Source organism: Triticum aestivum, chromosome 5A (assembly GCF_018294505.1).
Source record: "Triticum aestivum cultivar Chinese Spring chromosome 5A, IWGSC CS RefSeq v2.1, whole genome shotgun sequence".
Taxonomy (NCBI): Eukaryota; Viridiplantae; Streptophyta; class Magnoliopsida; order Poales; family Poaceae; genus Triticum; species Triticum aestivum.
Genome location: NC_057806.1, coordinates 651054111 through 651070566, shown reverse-complemented (window position 1 = coordinate 651070566; position 16456 = coordinate 651054111). Strand labels below are relative to the sequence as shown.

Sequence of the window (16456 nt, the reverse complement as noted above, 5' to 3'; positions counted from 1 at the left end):
GGCGCGACACCTTGATCTCCATCGTAGCATCGTTGTTGTTTCACCAATCTTATGCTTCTACGACTATCGCTACCGCTTAGTGATAAAGTAAAGCATTACAGGGCGATTGCATTGCATACAATAAAGCGACAACCATATGGCTCCTGCCAGTTGCCGATAACTCGGTTACAAAACATGATCATCTCATACAATAAAATTTAGCATCATGTCTTGACCATATCACATCACAACATGCCCTGCAAAAACAAGTTAGACGTCCTCTACTTTGTTGTTGCAAGTTTTACGTGGATGCTACGGGCTTTGCAAGAACCGTTCTTACCTACGCATCAAAACCACAACTATAGTTTGTCAAGTTGGTGCTGTTTTAACCTTCGCAAGGGCCGGGCATAGCCACACTTGGTTCAACTAAAGTTGGAGAAACTGACACCCGCCAGCCACCTATATGCAAAGCACGTCGGTAGAACCAGTCTCGCGTAAGCGTACGCGTAATGTCGGTCCGGGCCGCTTCATCCAACAATACCGCCGAACCAAAGTGTGACATGCTGGTAAGCAGTATGACTTATATTGCCCACAACTCACTTGTGTTCTACTCGTGCATATTACATCAACGCATAAAACCTGGCTCGGATGCCACTGTTGGGGAACGTAGTAATTTCAAAAAATTTCCTACGCACACGCAAGATCATGATGATGCATAGCAACGAGAGGGGAGAGTGTTGTCCATGTACCCTTGTAGACCGTAAGCGGAAGCATTAGCACAACGTGGTTGATGTAGTCGTACATCTTCACGATCTGACCGATCAAGTACCAAACGTACGACACCTCCGAGTTCAACACACGTTCAGCCCGATGACGTCCCTCGAACTCCGATCCAACCGAGTGTTGAGGGAGAGTTTCGTCAGCACGAAGGCGTGGTGACGATGTTGATGTTCTACCGACGCAGGGGTTCGCCTGAGCACCGCTATAGTATTATCGAGGTGGACTATGATGGAGGGGGGCACCGCACACGGCTAAGAGACGATCAACTTGATCAACTTGTGTGTCTAGAGGTGCCCCCCTGCCCCTGTATATAAAGGAGCAAGGGGGGAGGCGGCCGGCCTAGGAGGAGGGCGCGCCAAGGGGGGAGTCCTACTCCTACCGGGAGTAGGACTCCTCCTTTCCTTGTTGGAGTAGGAGAGAAGGAAAGAGGAGGAGAGGGAGAAGGAAAAGGGGGCTGCACCCCTTGTCCAATTCGGACCAGAGGGGGGGGGGGCGCAGGCCTCCTTCCTTTTGGCCTCTCTCCTCTATTCCCGTATGGCCCAATAAGGCCCATATACTCCCCGGCGAATTCCCGTAACTCTCGGGTATTCCGAAAAAATACCCAGATCACTCGGAACCTTTCCGAAGTCCGAATATAGTCATCCAATATATCAATCTTTACGTCTCGACCATTTTGAGACTCCTCGTCATGTCCCCGATCTCATCCGGGACTCCGAACTCCTTCGATACATCAAAACACATAAACTCATAATATAACCGTCATCGAACTTTAAGCGTGCGGACCCTACGGGTTCGAGAACTATGTAGACATGACCGAGACAGGTCTCCGGTCAATAACCAATAGCGGAACCTGGATGCTCATATTGGCTCCCATATATTCTACGAAGATCTTTATCGGTCAAACCGCATAACAACATACGTTGTTCCCTTTGTCACCGGTATGTTACTTGCCCGAGATTCGATCGTCGGTATCTCAATACCTAGTTCAATCTCGTTACCGGCAAGTCTCTTTACTCATTCCGTAATACCTCATCCCGCAACTAACTCATTAGTTGCAATGCTTGCAAGGCTTAAGTGATGTGTATTATCGAGTGGGCCCAGAGATACCTCTCCGATAATCGGAGTGACAAATCCTAATCTCGAAATACGCCAACCCAACAAGTACCTTCGGAGACACCTGTAGAGCACCTTTATAATCACCCAGTTATGTTGTGACGTTTGGTAGCACACAAAGTATTCCTCTGATAAACGGGAGTTGCATAATCTCATAGTCATAGGAACATGTATAAGTCATGAAGAAAGCAATAGCAACATACTAAACAATCGAGTGCTAAGCTAACAGAATGGGTCAAGTCAATCACATCATTCTCCTAATGATGTGATACCATTAATCAAATGACAACTCATGTCTATGGTTAGGAAACATAACCATCTTTGATCAACGAGCTAGTCAAGTAGAGGCATACTAGTGACACTCTGTTTGTCTATGTATTCACACATGTATTATGTTTCCGGTTAATACAATTGTATCATGAATAATAAACATTTATCATGATATAAGGAAATAAATAATAACATTATTATTGCCTCTAGGGCATATTTCCTTCATATGTTCCTCCCTCGTAATAATTTTCAATAGCATCATGAATGAATTCAACAATATAACCAGCACCTAAAGCATTATTTTCATGATCTACAAGCATAGAAAATTTACTACTCTCCACACAAGCAAAATTCTTCTCATAAATAATAGTGGGAGCAAACTCAACAAAATAACTATCATGTGATTCAAAATTAAGATCAAGATAACAAATTTCATGGTTATTATTGTTCTTTAAAGCATACGTGTCATCACAATAATCATCATAGATAGGAGGCATGCTTTCATCATAATAAATTTGCTCATCAAAACTTGGGGGACAAAAAATATCATCTTCATCAAACATAGCTTCCCCAAGCTTGTGGATTTGCATATCATTAGCATCATGGATATTCAAGGAATTCATACTAACAACATTGCAATCATGCTCATCATTCAAATATTTAGTGCCAAACATTTTATAGATTTCTTCTTCTAGCACTTTAGCACAATTATCCTTTCCATCATACTCATGAAATATATTAAAAAGGTGAAGCGTATGAGACAAACTCAATTCCATTTTTTATAGTTTTCTTTTATAAACTAAACTAGTGATAAAACAAGAAACTAACAAACTCAATTGCAAGATCTAAAGATATACCTTCAAGCGCTAACCTCCCCGGCAACGGCGCCAGAAAAGAGCTTGATGTCTACTACACAACCTTTTTCTTGTAGACGTTGTTGGGCCTCCAAGTGCAGAGGTTTGTAGGACAGTAGCAAATTTCCCTCAGGCTTTGTTCGGTTAATCCCAACCCCAGGTGGATTGGAGGGGATTTGCAGGGATTTTGGCTTGCAGGGGATTAATTCCCCCTCAACCCCCTTCAAATCCACCTCAACTGAACAAGCCCTCAAGTGGATGACCTAAGGTTTATCAATTCGTAGGAGGCGTAGGATGAAGATGGTCTCTCTCAAGCAACCCTACAACCAAATAACAAAGAGTCTCTTGTGTCCCCAACACACCCAATACAATGGTAAATTTTATAGGTGCACTAGTTCGGCGAAGAGATGGTGATACAAGTGGTATATGGATAGTAGATAATAGTTTTTGTAATCTGAAATAATAAAAAGAGCAAGGTAGCAAGTGATAAAAGTGAGCGTAAACGGTATTGCAATGTGTGGAAACAAGGCCTAGGGTTCATACTTTCGCTAGTGTAAGTTCCCTCAACAATACTAACATGATTGAATCATAAAACTATCCCTCAACATGCAACAAAGAGTCACTCCAAAGTCACTAATAGCGGAGACCGAATGAAGAGATTATGGTAGGGTACGAAACCACCTCAAAGTTATTCTTTCCAATAATCCGGTGGGCTATTCCTATAAGTGTCACATAAAGACCTAGAGTTCGTACTAGAATAACACCTTAAGATACAAATCAATCAAAACCCTAATGTCACCTAGATACTCCAATGCCACCTCAAGTATCCGTGGGTATGATTATACGATATGCATCACACAATCTCAGATTCATCTATTCAACCAACACATAGAACCTCAAAGAGTGCCCCAAAGTTTCTACCGGAGAATCACGACGAAAACGTGTGCCAACCCCTATGCATAGGTTCCCAATGTCACGAAACCCGCAAGTTGGTCACCTTAACATACATCAAGTGGCACGTGGTATCCCATTGTCACCACAGATATCCACGGCAAGACATACATCAAGTGTTCTCAAGTCTTTAAAGACTCAATCCGATAAGATTACTTCAAAGGGGAAACTGGATTCATTACAAGAGAGAAGAGGGGGGAAGAAACATCATAGGATCCAAATATAATAGCAAAGCTCGCGATACATCAAGCTTGTATCATCTCAAGAACACGAGAGAGAGAGAGAGAGATTAAACACATAGCTACTGGTACATACCCTCAGCCCCGAGGGAGAACTACTCCCTCCTCGTCATGGAGAGAACCGGGATGATTAAGATGGCCACCGGTGAGGGTTCCCTCTCCGGCAGGGTGTCGGAACAGGGTCCCGATTGACTTTTGGTGGCTACGGAGGCTTCTGGCGGCGGAACTCCCGATCTATCTTGCGTTCTGGAAGTTTTAGGGTATATGGAGTTATATAGGCAGAAGGAGCACGTCAGGGGAGCCACGGGGGCCCCACGAGGCAGGGGGCGCACCCTAGGGGGGTGGGCGCGCCCCCACCCTCGTGGGCAGCTCCCGTATCTTCTGACGTGGGGTCCAAGTCCATCATGTGTGTTTCCTTCCAAAAATAACTTCTCCAGTTGATTTCGTTCCGTTTCGACTCCGTCTGATATTCCTTTTCTTCACAACACTGAAATAGGCATAAAACAACAAATTTGGGCTGGGCCTCCGGTTAATAGGTTAGTCCAAAAAATAATATAAAAGTGGATAATAAAGCCCAATATTGCCTAAAACAGTAGATAATATAGCATGGAACAATCAAAAATTATAGATACGTTGAAGACGTATCAAACACACATGACATAAACCATCTTGCCATGCCACGTCGTCATTGGACATGGTGCTCTTGCGATGATTTTTCCGGTTTCTTGAAGGAGGATGAGGATGGCTGGCTGGTGATGGTGATGACGTGAGGGTAGGTGGCATTGATTGGCGAGTGCTGGGGATTCACGCTGGACACTGTCGGGTTGCGTTGGAGAAAAAGATAGAAAAATGGCGCACACGGTCCAGCGTTTTCCAAGTGTTTTCAGTTTGGATTGGTCTGATTGGGTGCGACGATCATATTGTATCAGATCGTGAACGATTTTTCGGGTGGAAAATGAATTATTAATAGGCCAAGGAATTTTCTCTGAAAAATAATAGGCTAGGGAATCTTGCACGGCACACTTCCCGTTGTCATCTAGAAACGGACCGAGCCTAACATACTCCCCGATTCTTCTTTTGTGTGAATCAATCTGTGGTTGGATGGTTAGAAGGACAGTCGTATCACCAGTCCACCAGAGTTCAAGTCATAAACTTTACATTGATGGTCGCATCATTTCTGGATTTATTTCAGGCCTTCCAACGATGTGCATTAAGTGGGAGGAGACGTTTCAGTCGACTACGAAGGTGTGGCGACTTCATCAATCTCAAGATGAGTCGGGTCAGTCTCTCAAAGGTGCTCATAGGGGTAGGGTGTGCGTGCACCCATTCACAAGGGTGAGTGTATGTGCGTGTGTATGAGTGTCTAAGTATTTACTGTGTTCCAAACATACTCCCGAATTTTTAGTATCAAATTTGGTCTCGGTGCTCGTATTTTATTGAATTTATTTTTGAATTGTTTGGGTTGCTTACCACATGTGTCATGTGGTCTCGATGTTTGTATTTATCAGAATACATTTTAGAATTTTAGTGTTATTTGTTCAATGGTAGATGACGTCGACTCGAAGGTGCTTATAAGGGTAGGCTGAACCTGTGCGTTCATGTGAGTGAATGTACGCGTGGGTACGTCTATATTGCGTTTAAAAGATTATAAGATTGCTTAAACCTTTTTTTACTAATCGTCATGACTTCACTAATTAAGGATCTCCTTGATTGAGAGGAATCCTAAAGAAATTTCAAAGAATTTTAGTCTTTAGGATATTTTCCATGTATGTTGTTTGGTTTGTATGATTATAATATATAGTAACTTTTTCATGGTATTCATTTGCACTACTTTTCATGAAAATTTCCATCCACTACAACCTCATGTGAAGAATCCTACGGTTTTTTCTGCTCACAAATGAAGCACCTATGCTAATCCTATAGTATTGAAGATGACACGCCACCTTATTTCCTGTGCTTTTCCTATTATGTCATTTTATAAATCCGACAAATCAAGGATGCCCTAACTAAAAACTAGTTATATGGAATAAATTGGAACAAATACGAAGGATAAAGAGTTGTGATAAAACTAGAAGTTACGTAAACTTCACTACATAGGAACATTTGCGAGTAAATATAATAGCATTAAAAATTTACAATAGAAGAGATCGAAGATTTTCATCAATAAAGCTCTTTTGGGAGAACTTTTGTACTTACAGACTACAAGGCACATTGTTTTTTCTTTTCTTTTGAGCTTAACTATGGAAGTTTTATTACTCAATAATCAAAGGTAAAAAGGCAAAGCTTTGTGGCCCATTTTTTTTAGAATAATAGGGAGAGCTCCCTGGCTCCATTCATAGAAAGAAGCCCGAGCAGATCATGTCCAATTATAAGGTTAAAAAATAGAAGCTTAAGCTTTAGGAAGCAAACCACAAAGCTAAAGAAAGTAGCATCTACATAATGTATCGACCACAAAACAATTTCTTACCCGAAAGCATTATTACATTGATAAACACAAAAAAAATCAAGCCAAGGCGATGTTCCGGCTTCCCCGTGATGTTGCCACCTGTGTCTGGCCAGATGATGATGGATGTCATCACACCGAGAGGACCCTAAGAATATCTCTCCATCTCTAGAGGAGCAAATTCCACTCTCGAGCTATCGAGTCCCTTATCAAACTTTCTGATGAATCTGTAAGTTGTCATTATGATCACCGAGTTTGAGCAACCCCAAATCTCACCGTACGGTAAGAAGAGACTACGATACTCTCATGGTCTAAGGAACTAAAACACGCATTAACACTCTGTATTATAGCAATTGACTTGTGACGATATCATCTCCAAGTATAACAAACAAAATTCGGGACGATTCAATATGATCGTTCTTCTAACATCATATTCTCAATGTTTTTTAGGACTATTGTTACACTTAACGATATCCTAAGATCCGGAAAATGTGATCACCAACAACACTTGAGCTAGTCTTAGAGGCGAGACTAGGAATCTTATTTTACTATCTATCGTCCTACACATGCATATGGGCTTTCCACCGTATCACATATTACAGGATCATAGCAGTTATAATGTAGAATATAAACTCTTAATTATGAAAACATAAATATAATAATACAATATTATTGCCTCTACGACATACTTCCAACAACAACCTCCAGAGTGGAGTTAGAGCTCGCTAAGACAACATCAATGTGCCGAGCCTTGTTTGTTGCATAGTCATCATCTCCTTTCCTATGATGTACTTCAGGGAGAGCCTCGAGCGGTTAAACATTCACTCTCGGAATATGTATCGCCCGTACTCTATCTGGAAAGGGATATTGATCATCCATACCACATGAATATAAAACAACTCCACTTGATCCAACATGTGATCTATGAGGACCAGTCTCGATTTTTTATCAGTCTTGTAACCAGCCACCAAATATGACTAATAGAGATCCGGGAAAAACATTAAAAGCAAATTCATGTGTTTCCACAGGGCCCAAAGAATAACAACACACATATTATTCAAAGCATCAAATTTTCTTCTAGACGCCCAAAGAGAAGCAACAAACTCCAAGTTGCTTCCCAGGGATCTGTCAAAATTCACTAACTTTAGTCGAAACTTGCCTAGCTACAATGGTATCAAAGAACACACATTGGATAGTTTCACCACAAAAACAAAAAACATAGTCTTCGGGCTACTTGAGATTTCTCTTCTTGAGGTTTTCCCTAGTCATGAGCTTATTCTGGAAAGTAAGCCACAAAATTACATGAATTCTAGGTGGGATTAATAGCTTCCAAACCGAGGGAGGAAAACAGGAACCACACCCCTATAATTTATGATTGCATAAAGAGAGCTAGAAGAGTTTTGCCAAAAGTTTTCATATTGCCAAATTAAAGAGTCATTGGAGTATGAATAGGAAATACTCTCGGCAATTTCCTCAAGCTCAAACCAAAGTATCATCATTGGCTCATCAAAGTTTCTCCTAAAGGTTAGCTTAAGAGTCTGACCATCCCCAATATGACGAATGGTTTTGCATTGTTCTCTATAGACACAGTAGAGGTCCCAATATTGAACAACAAGGGGGGATGACACAAACCATGAATCTTCCCAAAATCTATTGCTCTTATCGCCCCCAATATCCATCTAGACCCAAACTTCACTACTTTTGTTGCCCACATAACCCATTTCTCGAAGTTGGAGGCCCAAAGAGCATCACTACATAAATTTTTAGGAAATTAAGGTTGGTATATGGGATCAACCAATTTCCTCCGAACCCTACCCTCTCGTGCCCTGTGTATTTTTACCCAAGAGCCCAAGAGGAAAATGTTGAGGTCATGCGGGTTAAGAATACTAATAAGCCCCCAAACATCCAGTTCATACACATTAACTACTAGTTAGCTAAATGTATTTTCCTATGCCCCTCAAAGTCATTCCACGGACAAGTATCCATATGGGAGTTGATAAGATCTAATGCCCATTTAGTGAATCTGAAAAAGGATAGGAAATATATAGGAATGCTAGCAAGGCAAGACTTAATAAGACTGATCATGCCTCTATAAGATAAAAGCTTTACTCTCCATCCAAGAATTCATTTTCAAGATTTTATCAATCAAAGGTTGAAGGCCCTCTCTATACAGCTTAAAATCACTTCTTGAGATTTTAAGAATACTTCCTTAAAATCACTTCTAAGTAGGGTGGCCCATAGAGTACATGACACACTACTAGCATCGACGATTCCCTATAAGTTTATTCATCATTAAAACCACACCGTTCATGGTGAAAATGAAGGCAATCTGTTTGGGCCCTCAGATTTAGTATGCATTACTAGTAGTAGCCTTTTTATTTATATTTTTTAGACGACTTCTGTTATTTTATATAGATGGGCCGCCTCTGCTCAACAGATCTTCCACTTTGCCTCTCTGGGCCGCCGCTGTCCTGGTGCGCTTGCGTATCCTGAGTCGCGACTTGTCTGGCGTACTACAACAGCCCCAGCCAGGGCCAGTGACCAAGTTCCATCAGGAAACAAAAACAGCGATTTAGAGGATAGCATCTGCTTCATAGTTTGCAAGCCAAATTTCTGCCAACACTGCTGAGTGGCACGATTACAACTCCACCACGGCCAAAGTCCAGTCAGTTGCTCCCAACAAGTGGAAGGCGCCACCGATTGATTGGGTCATGATTAACCTTGATGCCTCTTACCAGCCATCCACATGGCTAGGGAGGATGGGGTGCATCTCCAGGGACACAAGCGGTGATGTGATCTGCGCTGTTGCAGGCAATCTCTCAAACATATCCGTCGTGATTCATGCTCAAGCTGTGGCTCTCATGAAGGCAATCAACATGGCTGAGGGTTTAGCATGGGACAGGTAATCTTCATGACGGACTGCCTTCCTCTACAACAGGTCATTGTTTCTAACTCGTCAGGTAGAAGCCAGCTCGGGAGCATTTTTAGAGAGTCCAAATACTTCTCGAGATGGGGTTCATTCAGCATAAAGTGTTGTTTAATCATCGTTCTTGCAATGAACTAGCCCATTTGCTGGCTAGTCTAGGTTCAAGGTTGGCTCCAGGTGGTGACCGAATGTGGCTCACCAACTTTCCACCGGATGTAATGGGTGTTGTGGCAGGCGATTCAGCCGTGTCCACTAGCTAATGGAATGCTAGGTGTTCCATGTAAAAAAAATCTAGAGTAGGAGCGACCGAGTGAGCGAACCGTCCCTCCATCCGTTTCTTCGTGTGGCGGCTAGGGCTAGCGTCCCAGCGACGTAGACGGCAGATCAGATCGGCAGGCCGACAGGACCAGGAACGCTTGAACGGCAACCAGGACAGGAAGACAGGGAAGGTTTGCTTCAATTCATCTCCGATAACCGGTGATTCCGTGAGCCCTTGATCTTCACTTTGAGTTGTTCCGATTTCGTTCCCTATATAGTTTCGCTAAAATCTTGTATTGCTAGTTTTGTTCTTTCTATTAGGTGTGTAGTATTGCAAGATCTAAGTCATGTCTTTTTTTTAGAAAACAAGACTCTGGTTAAAATCGTTTGAAGAAACAAAAACTCGGGGTTTTAACTTGATCTCGAGACAAGATACAGATAAGTTTATTATATAAAAAAAACCACAAGTGTCATCTGATAATCGGTCACTTGATCAAGAGCATGCACATGATAATAATAATGACAATGCTCCTAGCCCTAAAGATGGCCAAAGACAGAAAATAACTTTGAGGGTCAAGAAAATTGTGATCTTTATATTATTATATAGTTATGTAGTTTCTCTAGTGTGCCGGGGCCTATTTTAGAGTTTGGCACAGGGCCTCGGACTTTGCCGGCCCGGCCTGGTCTCCGATGATCTATATATGGACATGACCTTGTATGGCCCTCGATCTTGGTTGTTGATCCCTCTAACCAAAACTTGACAGTGAGACGCAATATGAACCTGATGGAATTCACACCCGACAATTCAAATCCGATGTGGCGTACAGTTTTTAGGGAATTTTTTAAGCAGGTGGACCAGCCTTAGGTCGGGCCTGGTTAGGCCGAGAGCTGGCGCACTGCCGGCCCATCTCACCGTCTCGTGGGCCACTACTTCGGTTCGGTTGCAAACATAAACGGTTTCGCAATTCTCAAGCCAAGAAAAATATATATAATGGTTTCGCCCCCGTAGTGTCGTTCGTGCCTTTCTTCGCCGGATCTCGCAACAAATCCTCTTCGCCGGCGCCAGCGACAGCGCGGGGGTCGCCGCCTCTGCCCGCACATAGCCACCCTCCCCCACACCGACACCGTGCACTACCATCCCCACTGACGCGACCCAGACCCTTCTTCCTCGAACCGGCGACGCGATCCCTTCTGCTGTTGGTAAGCAAACCCTAGCCCGATTCCTTCGGCTGCTGTTCGTTTTGCTCTGCTTCTGCCTTTGCATCGCTTCGGAGAATCAGTCGGCGCCATCCGATCGCGGAAAACCTAAGCGGAAACCTAAAGTCATAGTACGTATTTTCAGGGAGGATAACTGAATTTGGTATGGGTGAAAAGGCGTCAGAATCATTGCGCCAGGGCCGGGAGGAGGCTCCAAGGAAGCAGCAACACGCTGCGGCTTGCGGTCCTCTGGCTGTCGCAGGACCGGCCATCGCAAATGAGGGCCGAGGCGACGCTCCGCGGAGTAAGATCCTTATCACAGAGATGGATGAGTTCGTGTTGGGCTTACAACTGAATGCAGGTAACCTGCTTGACGTATTTACTTTCTGTATGAATTGGGACTGCACAGGACTTGACTAACAACTCAAGTGTACTGATGTCGCGTATCGTTTGTTTTGTAGAAACATGCAAGCGAGAAGCGCGTGACGTGTTTGCGGACGAAGATGACGGTGCGGCGTCTTCAGGCACTCTGTCAAAAGATGACAAAAGCGGGTCGGCGGCAAGGAAAATGACAGCTGGAATTGAAGACCAAGTAAAGGATGGAGAAGATGCAGCAGTCAAACCGGACGAGGTTCTGCATGAAGCTGAAATTGGCAAAGGTTTGGCTGGTGCTCTGAGGCTTCTTAAGGACAGAGGGACACTTGATGAGGGTGGTGAAAAAATCAGTGACAAGAAGAAAAGCAAGCCTGTTGGTATCAAGGATGGACCAAAAGAAATTAACATAGAGAGAACTGATGAGTTTGGTCGAGTGGTAAGTACTAGATCCAAATGTTTTTTTGTCTGCATTCATTTGTCATCAGGAATAATAATAGATGACACACAATGATAACATTTCTCAGAGCCTGATGATTTTGTCCACAGATGACTATGAAGGAGGCATTTCGGGAGCTTTCACGCAAATTCCATGGCAAGGGCCCTGGCAAGACGAAGCAGGAGAAACGGCAGAGGAAGTACCAGGATGAGTTGAAAACCAAGCGGATGAAATCTTCCGACACGCCTTTAATGTCCGCGGAGAAGATGAGGGAGGCCCAAGCGCGCAACAAGACACCATACCTTGTTTTAAGCGGCAATGCAAGATCAAGGCATGCTGGCTAGCAACATACTTCTAAATTGTTTACTTGCCTAATCATTTTGACATCCTCAGGCCTTCATGCATGGAAAATGCACAGTTGTTTTCTTTGGTTCTATACGGGGATTGGCGTTCAATAGTATTCTCTTTGCTAAAATTTTACACTCTTATTTAATCTTGAGCTCAACTAATTCATGGCTGTTTGGGTCATTAGTAATGATGGCCGTTATTCCACATTATGTCGTAAACCCACTTAAGCCTCCAATGCAGACCACTAGATCATGTTTGGAAGGACCAAAGGAGGCCTAGATTTAGGCCCAGTTTAGAACAAAAGAACTTTACAAGAATTTCGTAACAATGAATTCATATAGGAAAACTTTCCTATGTACTCTATAGATTGTAGGATTTGCTTTAAAAAATCCTATAGGAATCCTTCCTTTTCCTTCCAGTGTTGGAGGATTCTCAACATTTGCTCAAACCTTGTGTTTTCACTTCTTTTGAGAAGTCCAATGCAACATGTGTCTTTATCTCTCCTAAAGAAACAATTCCTGCAAAAAGTACAGTTCCTGCGTTTTTTACATTCTGTAGGAGAGAAGCATAACTAGGAGATGTTCATATTTGAGTTGGTCTAAATTTTTATTGCGGCTATACTAACTGATAGTATGGAATGGTGCGCATGCACTATATGTTTGCATCTTGTGGTATTCTTGGGACAAGAACAAGCTTCTCCTTCCGACGCATCGTCACTCCAAACACGTCGGCCATGTCAACGTCCTCCTCCCGCATCCCATCGGGGAGCTCCCAGTCGAAGCAATAAACAAGGTTGGCAAGCATGGCCTCGACCGTGGCGAGCCCAAAGCCCATCCCGGGGCAAATCCTCCGCCCGGCTCCAAACGGCAGGAATTGGAAATCCCTCCCTTTGAAGTCGGCAGCTGCTTTGGCCCCGTCTATGAACCTCTCCGGCCAGAACTCCTCCGCCTTCATCCCCCAGGACTCGGTGTCTCTGCAGAGAGCCCACGCGTTGATGATGACGCGTGTCCCTGCCGGGACCATGTAGCCGTTGACGTCGTCGCACTCGGCCATGGAGAGGTGTGGGAGGAGGAGCGGCGCCGGTGGGTGGAGCCGGAGCGTCTCCTTCACCACAGCCTTGAGGTAGGACATGTTGCCCAGATCGTCCTCCTTGACTGTTTGCTGGGTCTTGGGTGTCTTGCTCCTCACGTCGGCCTGGAGTTTGGCCATGAGGTGTGGCTTCCGCATGAGCTCCGCCATGGCGAACTCCAGGACGATGGATGACGTGTCTGTGCCCGCAGAGAACATGTCCTGTTTACATATTTGGAATTATATATCAATGAAAATTAACCATCAGAAATATTAATCAAATAATTAAAAATTACTCCCTCTGTTCTAAACGTTCTTATATTTTTTTAAGAGGGAGTAGTGTTTAGTTCAGAGGGAAACGTTCAGGAAGCTAAGCGAATTACCAACAAGATGGCCTTGACGTTGTCTCTAGTGAGATTGTACTCGTGTTGAAGAGAGAGGAGAACATCTACCAAGTCTCTGTCTTCATCTTGTTGGTTTTGCTCTTGCTCATTGGGTTGATGCTGATGTACTCCTACTAGCCATGGTGATTTGGTCGCGTGGTCGTCTATGATCTTGTCGAGCAACTCGTCCCATCTCTTCTTCAGCCTCCTCGTCTTGCCGAGCACCACTCGCCGGAGAAGACCTACCTTGGCCAAGCTCGGGAAGTAGTCCTCCAGGTTGAACCCCCCTATCGCAGCCACGTTCCCGGCGATGAGCTCCCGGAACAGCTCGTTCCTGCCTTCCTCCCTGAAGAACTTCCCGGACACGGCGCGGCATACGACGTCGTTGGTGAAGCCGCCGAGCAGCTCGGTCATGTCGACGGCAGAGCGGGCGGCCGCGGCCGCCCGGAGTTTGGCCACCACAAGGCGCACCTCCTCCTCGCGGCCGCCCTGGAGCGCGCGCACCTTCCGGGCGCTCAGCAGGTGGGTGGTAACGAGCTTCCTGGCCTGCCGCCAGTACTCGCCGTAGGGGGTGAGGGCGACGTCGGAGGGGCCGCTGAGGAGGACGCCGGCGACGATGGACGGCGGGCGGGAGGCGAAGACGTGGTCGTGCGTGCGCAGGACGGCCTCGGCGGCGCTCGGGGAGGAGACGACGAGGTTGGGCACCTGGCCGAGGCGGAGGAGCATGAGGCCGTCGCGGCCGGCGTGCTTCCTTGAGAGCTCGGCGAGGGAGATGTGCGGGTCGGGGCCGACGAGGTGCAGGTGGCCTATGAGAGGGAGCTTCGGAGGCGACGGCGGGAGACGGCGGCCATGATCACTGCAATTGTTCGCAGATCGTCTTGCCAAGTAGTAGCGGCGTAGTACGAAGAAGCAGAGCAAGAGTGAGAGCAGAACTTCCGGGGAGAAGATGGTGAGTACTTGAGCCATATCGCCTCGCATCCTCTAACACTATGGCTGAGAGTGGATGCAGAACTCTCTTGTTGGGTGCGTGCACGCTTTTATAGCTGAGGCTGGATCCGTGGATGCAATTCATGCCAATCAAACATGTCCTCAACAAGAGTGCAACAATTGTGCACGTATGAGCCGCTGAGGGTGGATCCGTGCACGTATATCTCTTTTTTATTGCGGGGAACAACGTATATCTCTTTCGGTCCACATAGTTGCGTTCTCTCTAGAAAACATGTCCTCAACAAGAGTGCAACAATTGTGCACGTATGAGCTCGTTCTTATGAAGCTAGCCAAAATTGCATTTTAAATCTTAGGATTTCGTTAAAAAAAATGGTGGGAATGCGTCATTACAAATATTCATTTAAGACATTACTATATGTGACATGTGCAAATATAATTATATAACTTTCCACAGAACAAGTTCCTAACATTTATTATAGTCTGTTGTACATCATTCCATTTACTGTAAATCATATTTCATTGTTAGTATTAACTACGTCCATAAGTTTTCTACTCCAATTTTTCTAATCAATACTCGAGCTCGAGGTAGGATCTGATAGACTGAGCTTCGTAGAAGCATGAGCAGACCTCGAGCAAGTAACGATTGGGCATTCAAACTTGTTGCTAGGATCACGCTCAACTGGATCAATCGAGATTAAACTGGCACTCCAGTTTGCTGCTAGAATCAAGAGCGACTTCATTGAGGTTGGTAGAACCTTGAGTGAGACTGAACTGCAATTAATTATTATGCCTGGCTATAAGCTTTGGCAAGCCTTAAATTGACACTTGAGCTTGTTGATAAGATCGAGCTTGAAGAACCTCAAGTGAGCCTAAATTTGCATTAGAGCTTGTTGCGAGGCTGAGATCATTTCGACTGACGCTTTGACCAAGATCGATGGAAGCTTAATCAAAATTAAATTGGTGTTATAGCTTTGTAACAAGCTCGAGCTCGTAAAATCTCAACATGAGCTCAACTTAGTCCGATTAGCATTTGAGCTTGATCCTAGGCTTGAGTTCAGGATTGAATAAAGTTTGTAAAGGTTGAGAAAAGTTCAGTGATTATGAAGATCATTGTACACTAATGTAGAAGTGGAAATAAGTTTGACAAAAAGTTAATCACCATTTAGAAAATATTATTATTTTAGTTTCTTTTCAAAATAATCAAACTCACATTGAGTGTCACAATACATTTCCAATCATAGACTTCAGTTTGAGCGGTACTATAGTTAACAGTCATGAATTGTGTGTCTATTTTTCTTATTAAATGTGTATGCTATATTGTTTTGCCGAAACCGTCGGTTCTTCTGTTTATCTGTATTACATCACTAAGTCTTTTGGAGTTAGTTTGAGATATTATCGTATTGTGTTTAATTAATTTCTAATCATAATAACGATGAATAGTAGTACAAATAATTAATCGCCCCATGACAAGTTAGAATGAATGGGTAAAATTATTTGTACTAAACTTTTTTATTTCATTATAACTCATTCTTTGACTTATAATTTGACCCAATATTATTTTCTACTACTCTTTGCAAAATAAACCACATAATTTTGATACAATGTTTTAGTCCACAATTTTAATGTATATCATGCATAATGCAAAATAACATCAAATTTAGAGGATACATTACAAAGGAAAAATAATGTACGGTGTTTTTACTTTTCGAAAGGCTACCCTTAAATATATTTTTCTAGGAAAATATTCTAGATTAAGTAGTTTTTAAAAGAAAAAAGCAAGTCTTCACATATTTATTTATGTCATGTAGATGCATTGCAATATTTGTACGTGTTCATATCTATCTCATGGTATCATCAAATATCATGGCCGACGACTCTGAAGCTAATT

At 43.7% G+C, this 16456-nt stretch overlaps 2 protein-coding genes across 3 annotated transcripts; one reads left to right on the top strand and one right to left on the bottom strand.

The window, feature by feature from the left end:
• The first annotated feature begins 10806 nt into the window (after positions 1 to 10806).
• On the top strand, positions 10807 to 12314 carry LOC123108189 (SART-1 family protein DOT2). Its single transcript, XM_044530025.1, has 4 exons — positions 10807 to 11013; positions 11156 to 11371; positions 11472 to 11821; positions 11932 to 12314. Exons 2-4 carry the CDS (start codon positions 11176 to 11178, stop codon positions 12163 to 12165), a joined length of 780 nt encoding a protein of 259 aa, XP_044385960.1. The 5' UTR covers positions 10807 to 11013; positions 11156 to 11175; the 3' UTR covers positions 12166 to 12314.
• Positions 12315 to 12544: 230 nt separating this feature from the next.
• Positions 12545 to 14704, bottom strand: LOC123108188 (indole-2-monooxygenase). 2 transcript variants are annotated; one of them, XM_044530023.1, is made up of 2 exons: positions 13621 to 14704; positions 12545 to 13459 (listed from the first exon to the last, which is right to left on the bottom strand). In XM_044530023.1, the coding sequence occupies exons 1-2, from the start codon at positions 14596 to 14598 to the stop codon at positions 12821 to 12823; spliced, it is 1617 nt and encodes a 538-aa protein (XP_044385958.1). In that variant the 5' UTR covers positions 14599 to 14704; the 3' UTR covers positions 12545 to 12820. The 2 variants fall into 2 exon arrangements, with proteins under 2 accessions (XP_044385958.1, XP_044385959.1); XM_044530024.1 differs by having other exon boundaries at positions 12645 to 13459; positions 13690 to 14641.
• Positions 14705 to 16456: the final 1752 nt, after the last annotated feature.

Excerpts from the sequence above, each read along its gene's own strand:
- LOC123108189 (XM_044530025.1), top strand. The coding sequence starts at position 11,176 with ATGGGTGAAAAGGCGTCAGAATCATTGCGCCAGGGCCGGGAGGAGGCT. Across the intron at positions 11,372-11,471 it reads GGGCTTACAACTGAATGCAG|AAACATGCAAGCGAGAAGCG; the intron begins GTAACCTGCTTG and ends TTTGTTTTGTAG. Across the intron at positions 11,822-11,931 it reads CTGATGAGTTTGGTCGAGTG|ATGACTATGAAGGAGGCATT; the intron begins GTAAGTACTAGA and ends TTTTGTCCACAG.
- LOC123108188 (XM_044530023.1), bottom strand. The coding sequence starts at position 14,598 with ATGCGAGGCGATATGGCTCAAGTACTCACCATCTTCTCCCCGGAAGTT. Across the intron at positions 13,460-13,620 it reads ACGTCAAGGCCATCTTGTTG|GACATGTTCTCTGCGGGCAC; the intron begins GTAATTCGCTTA and ends ATATGTAAACAG.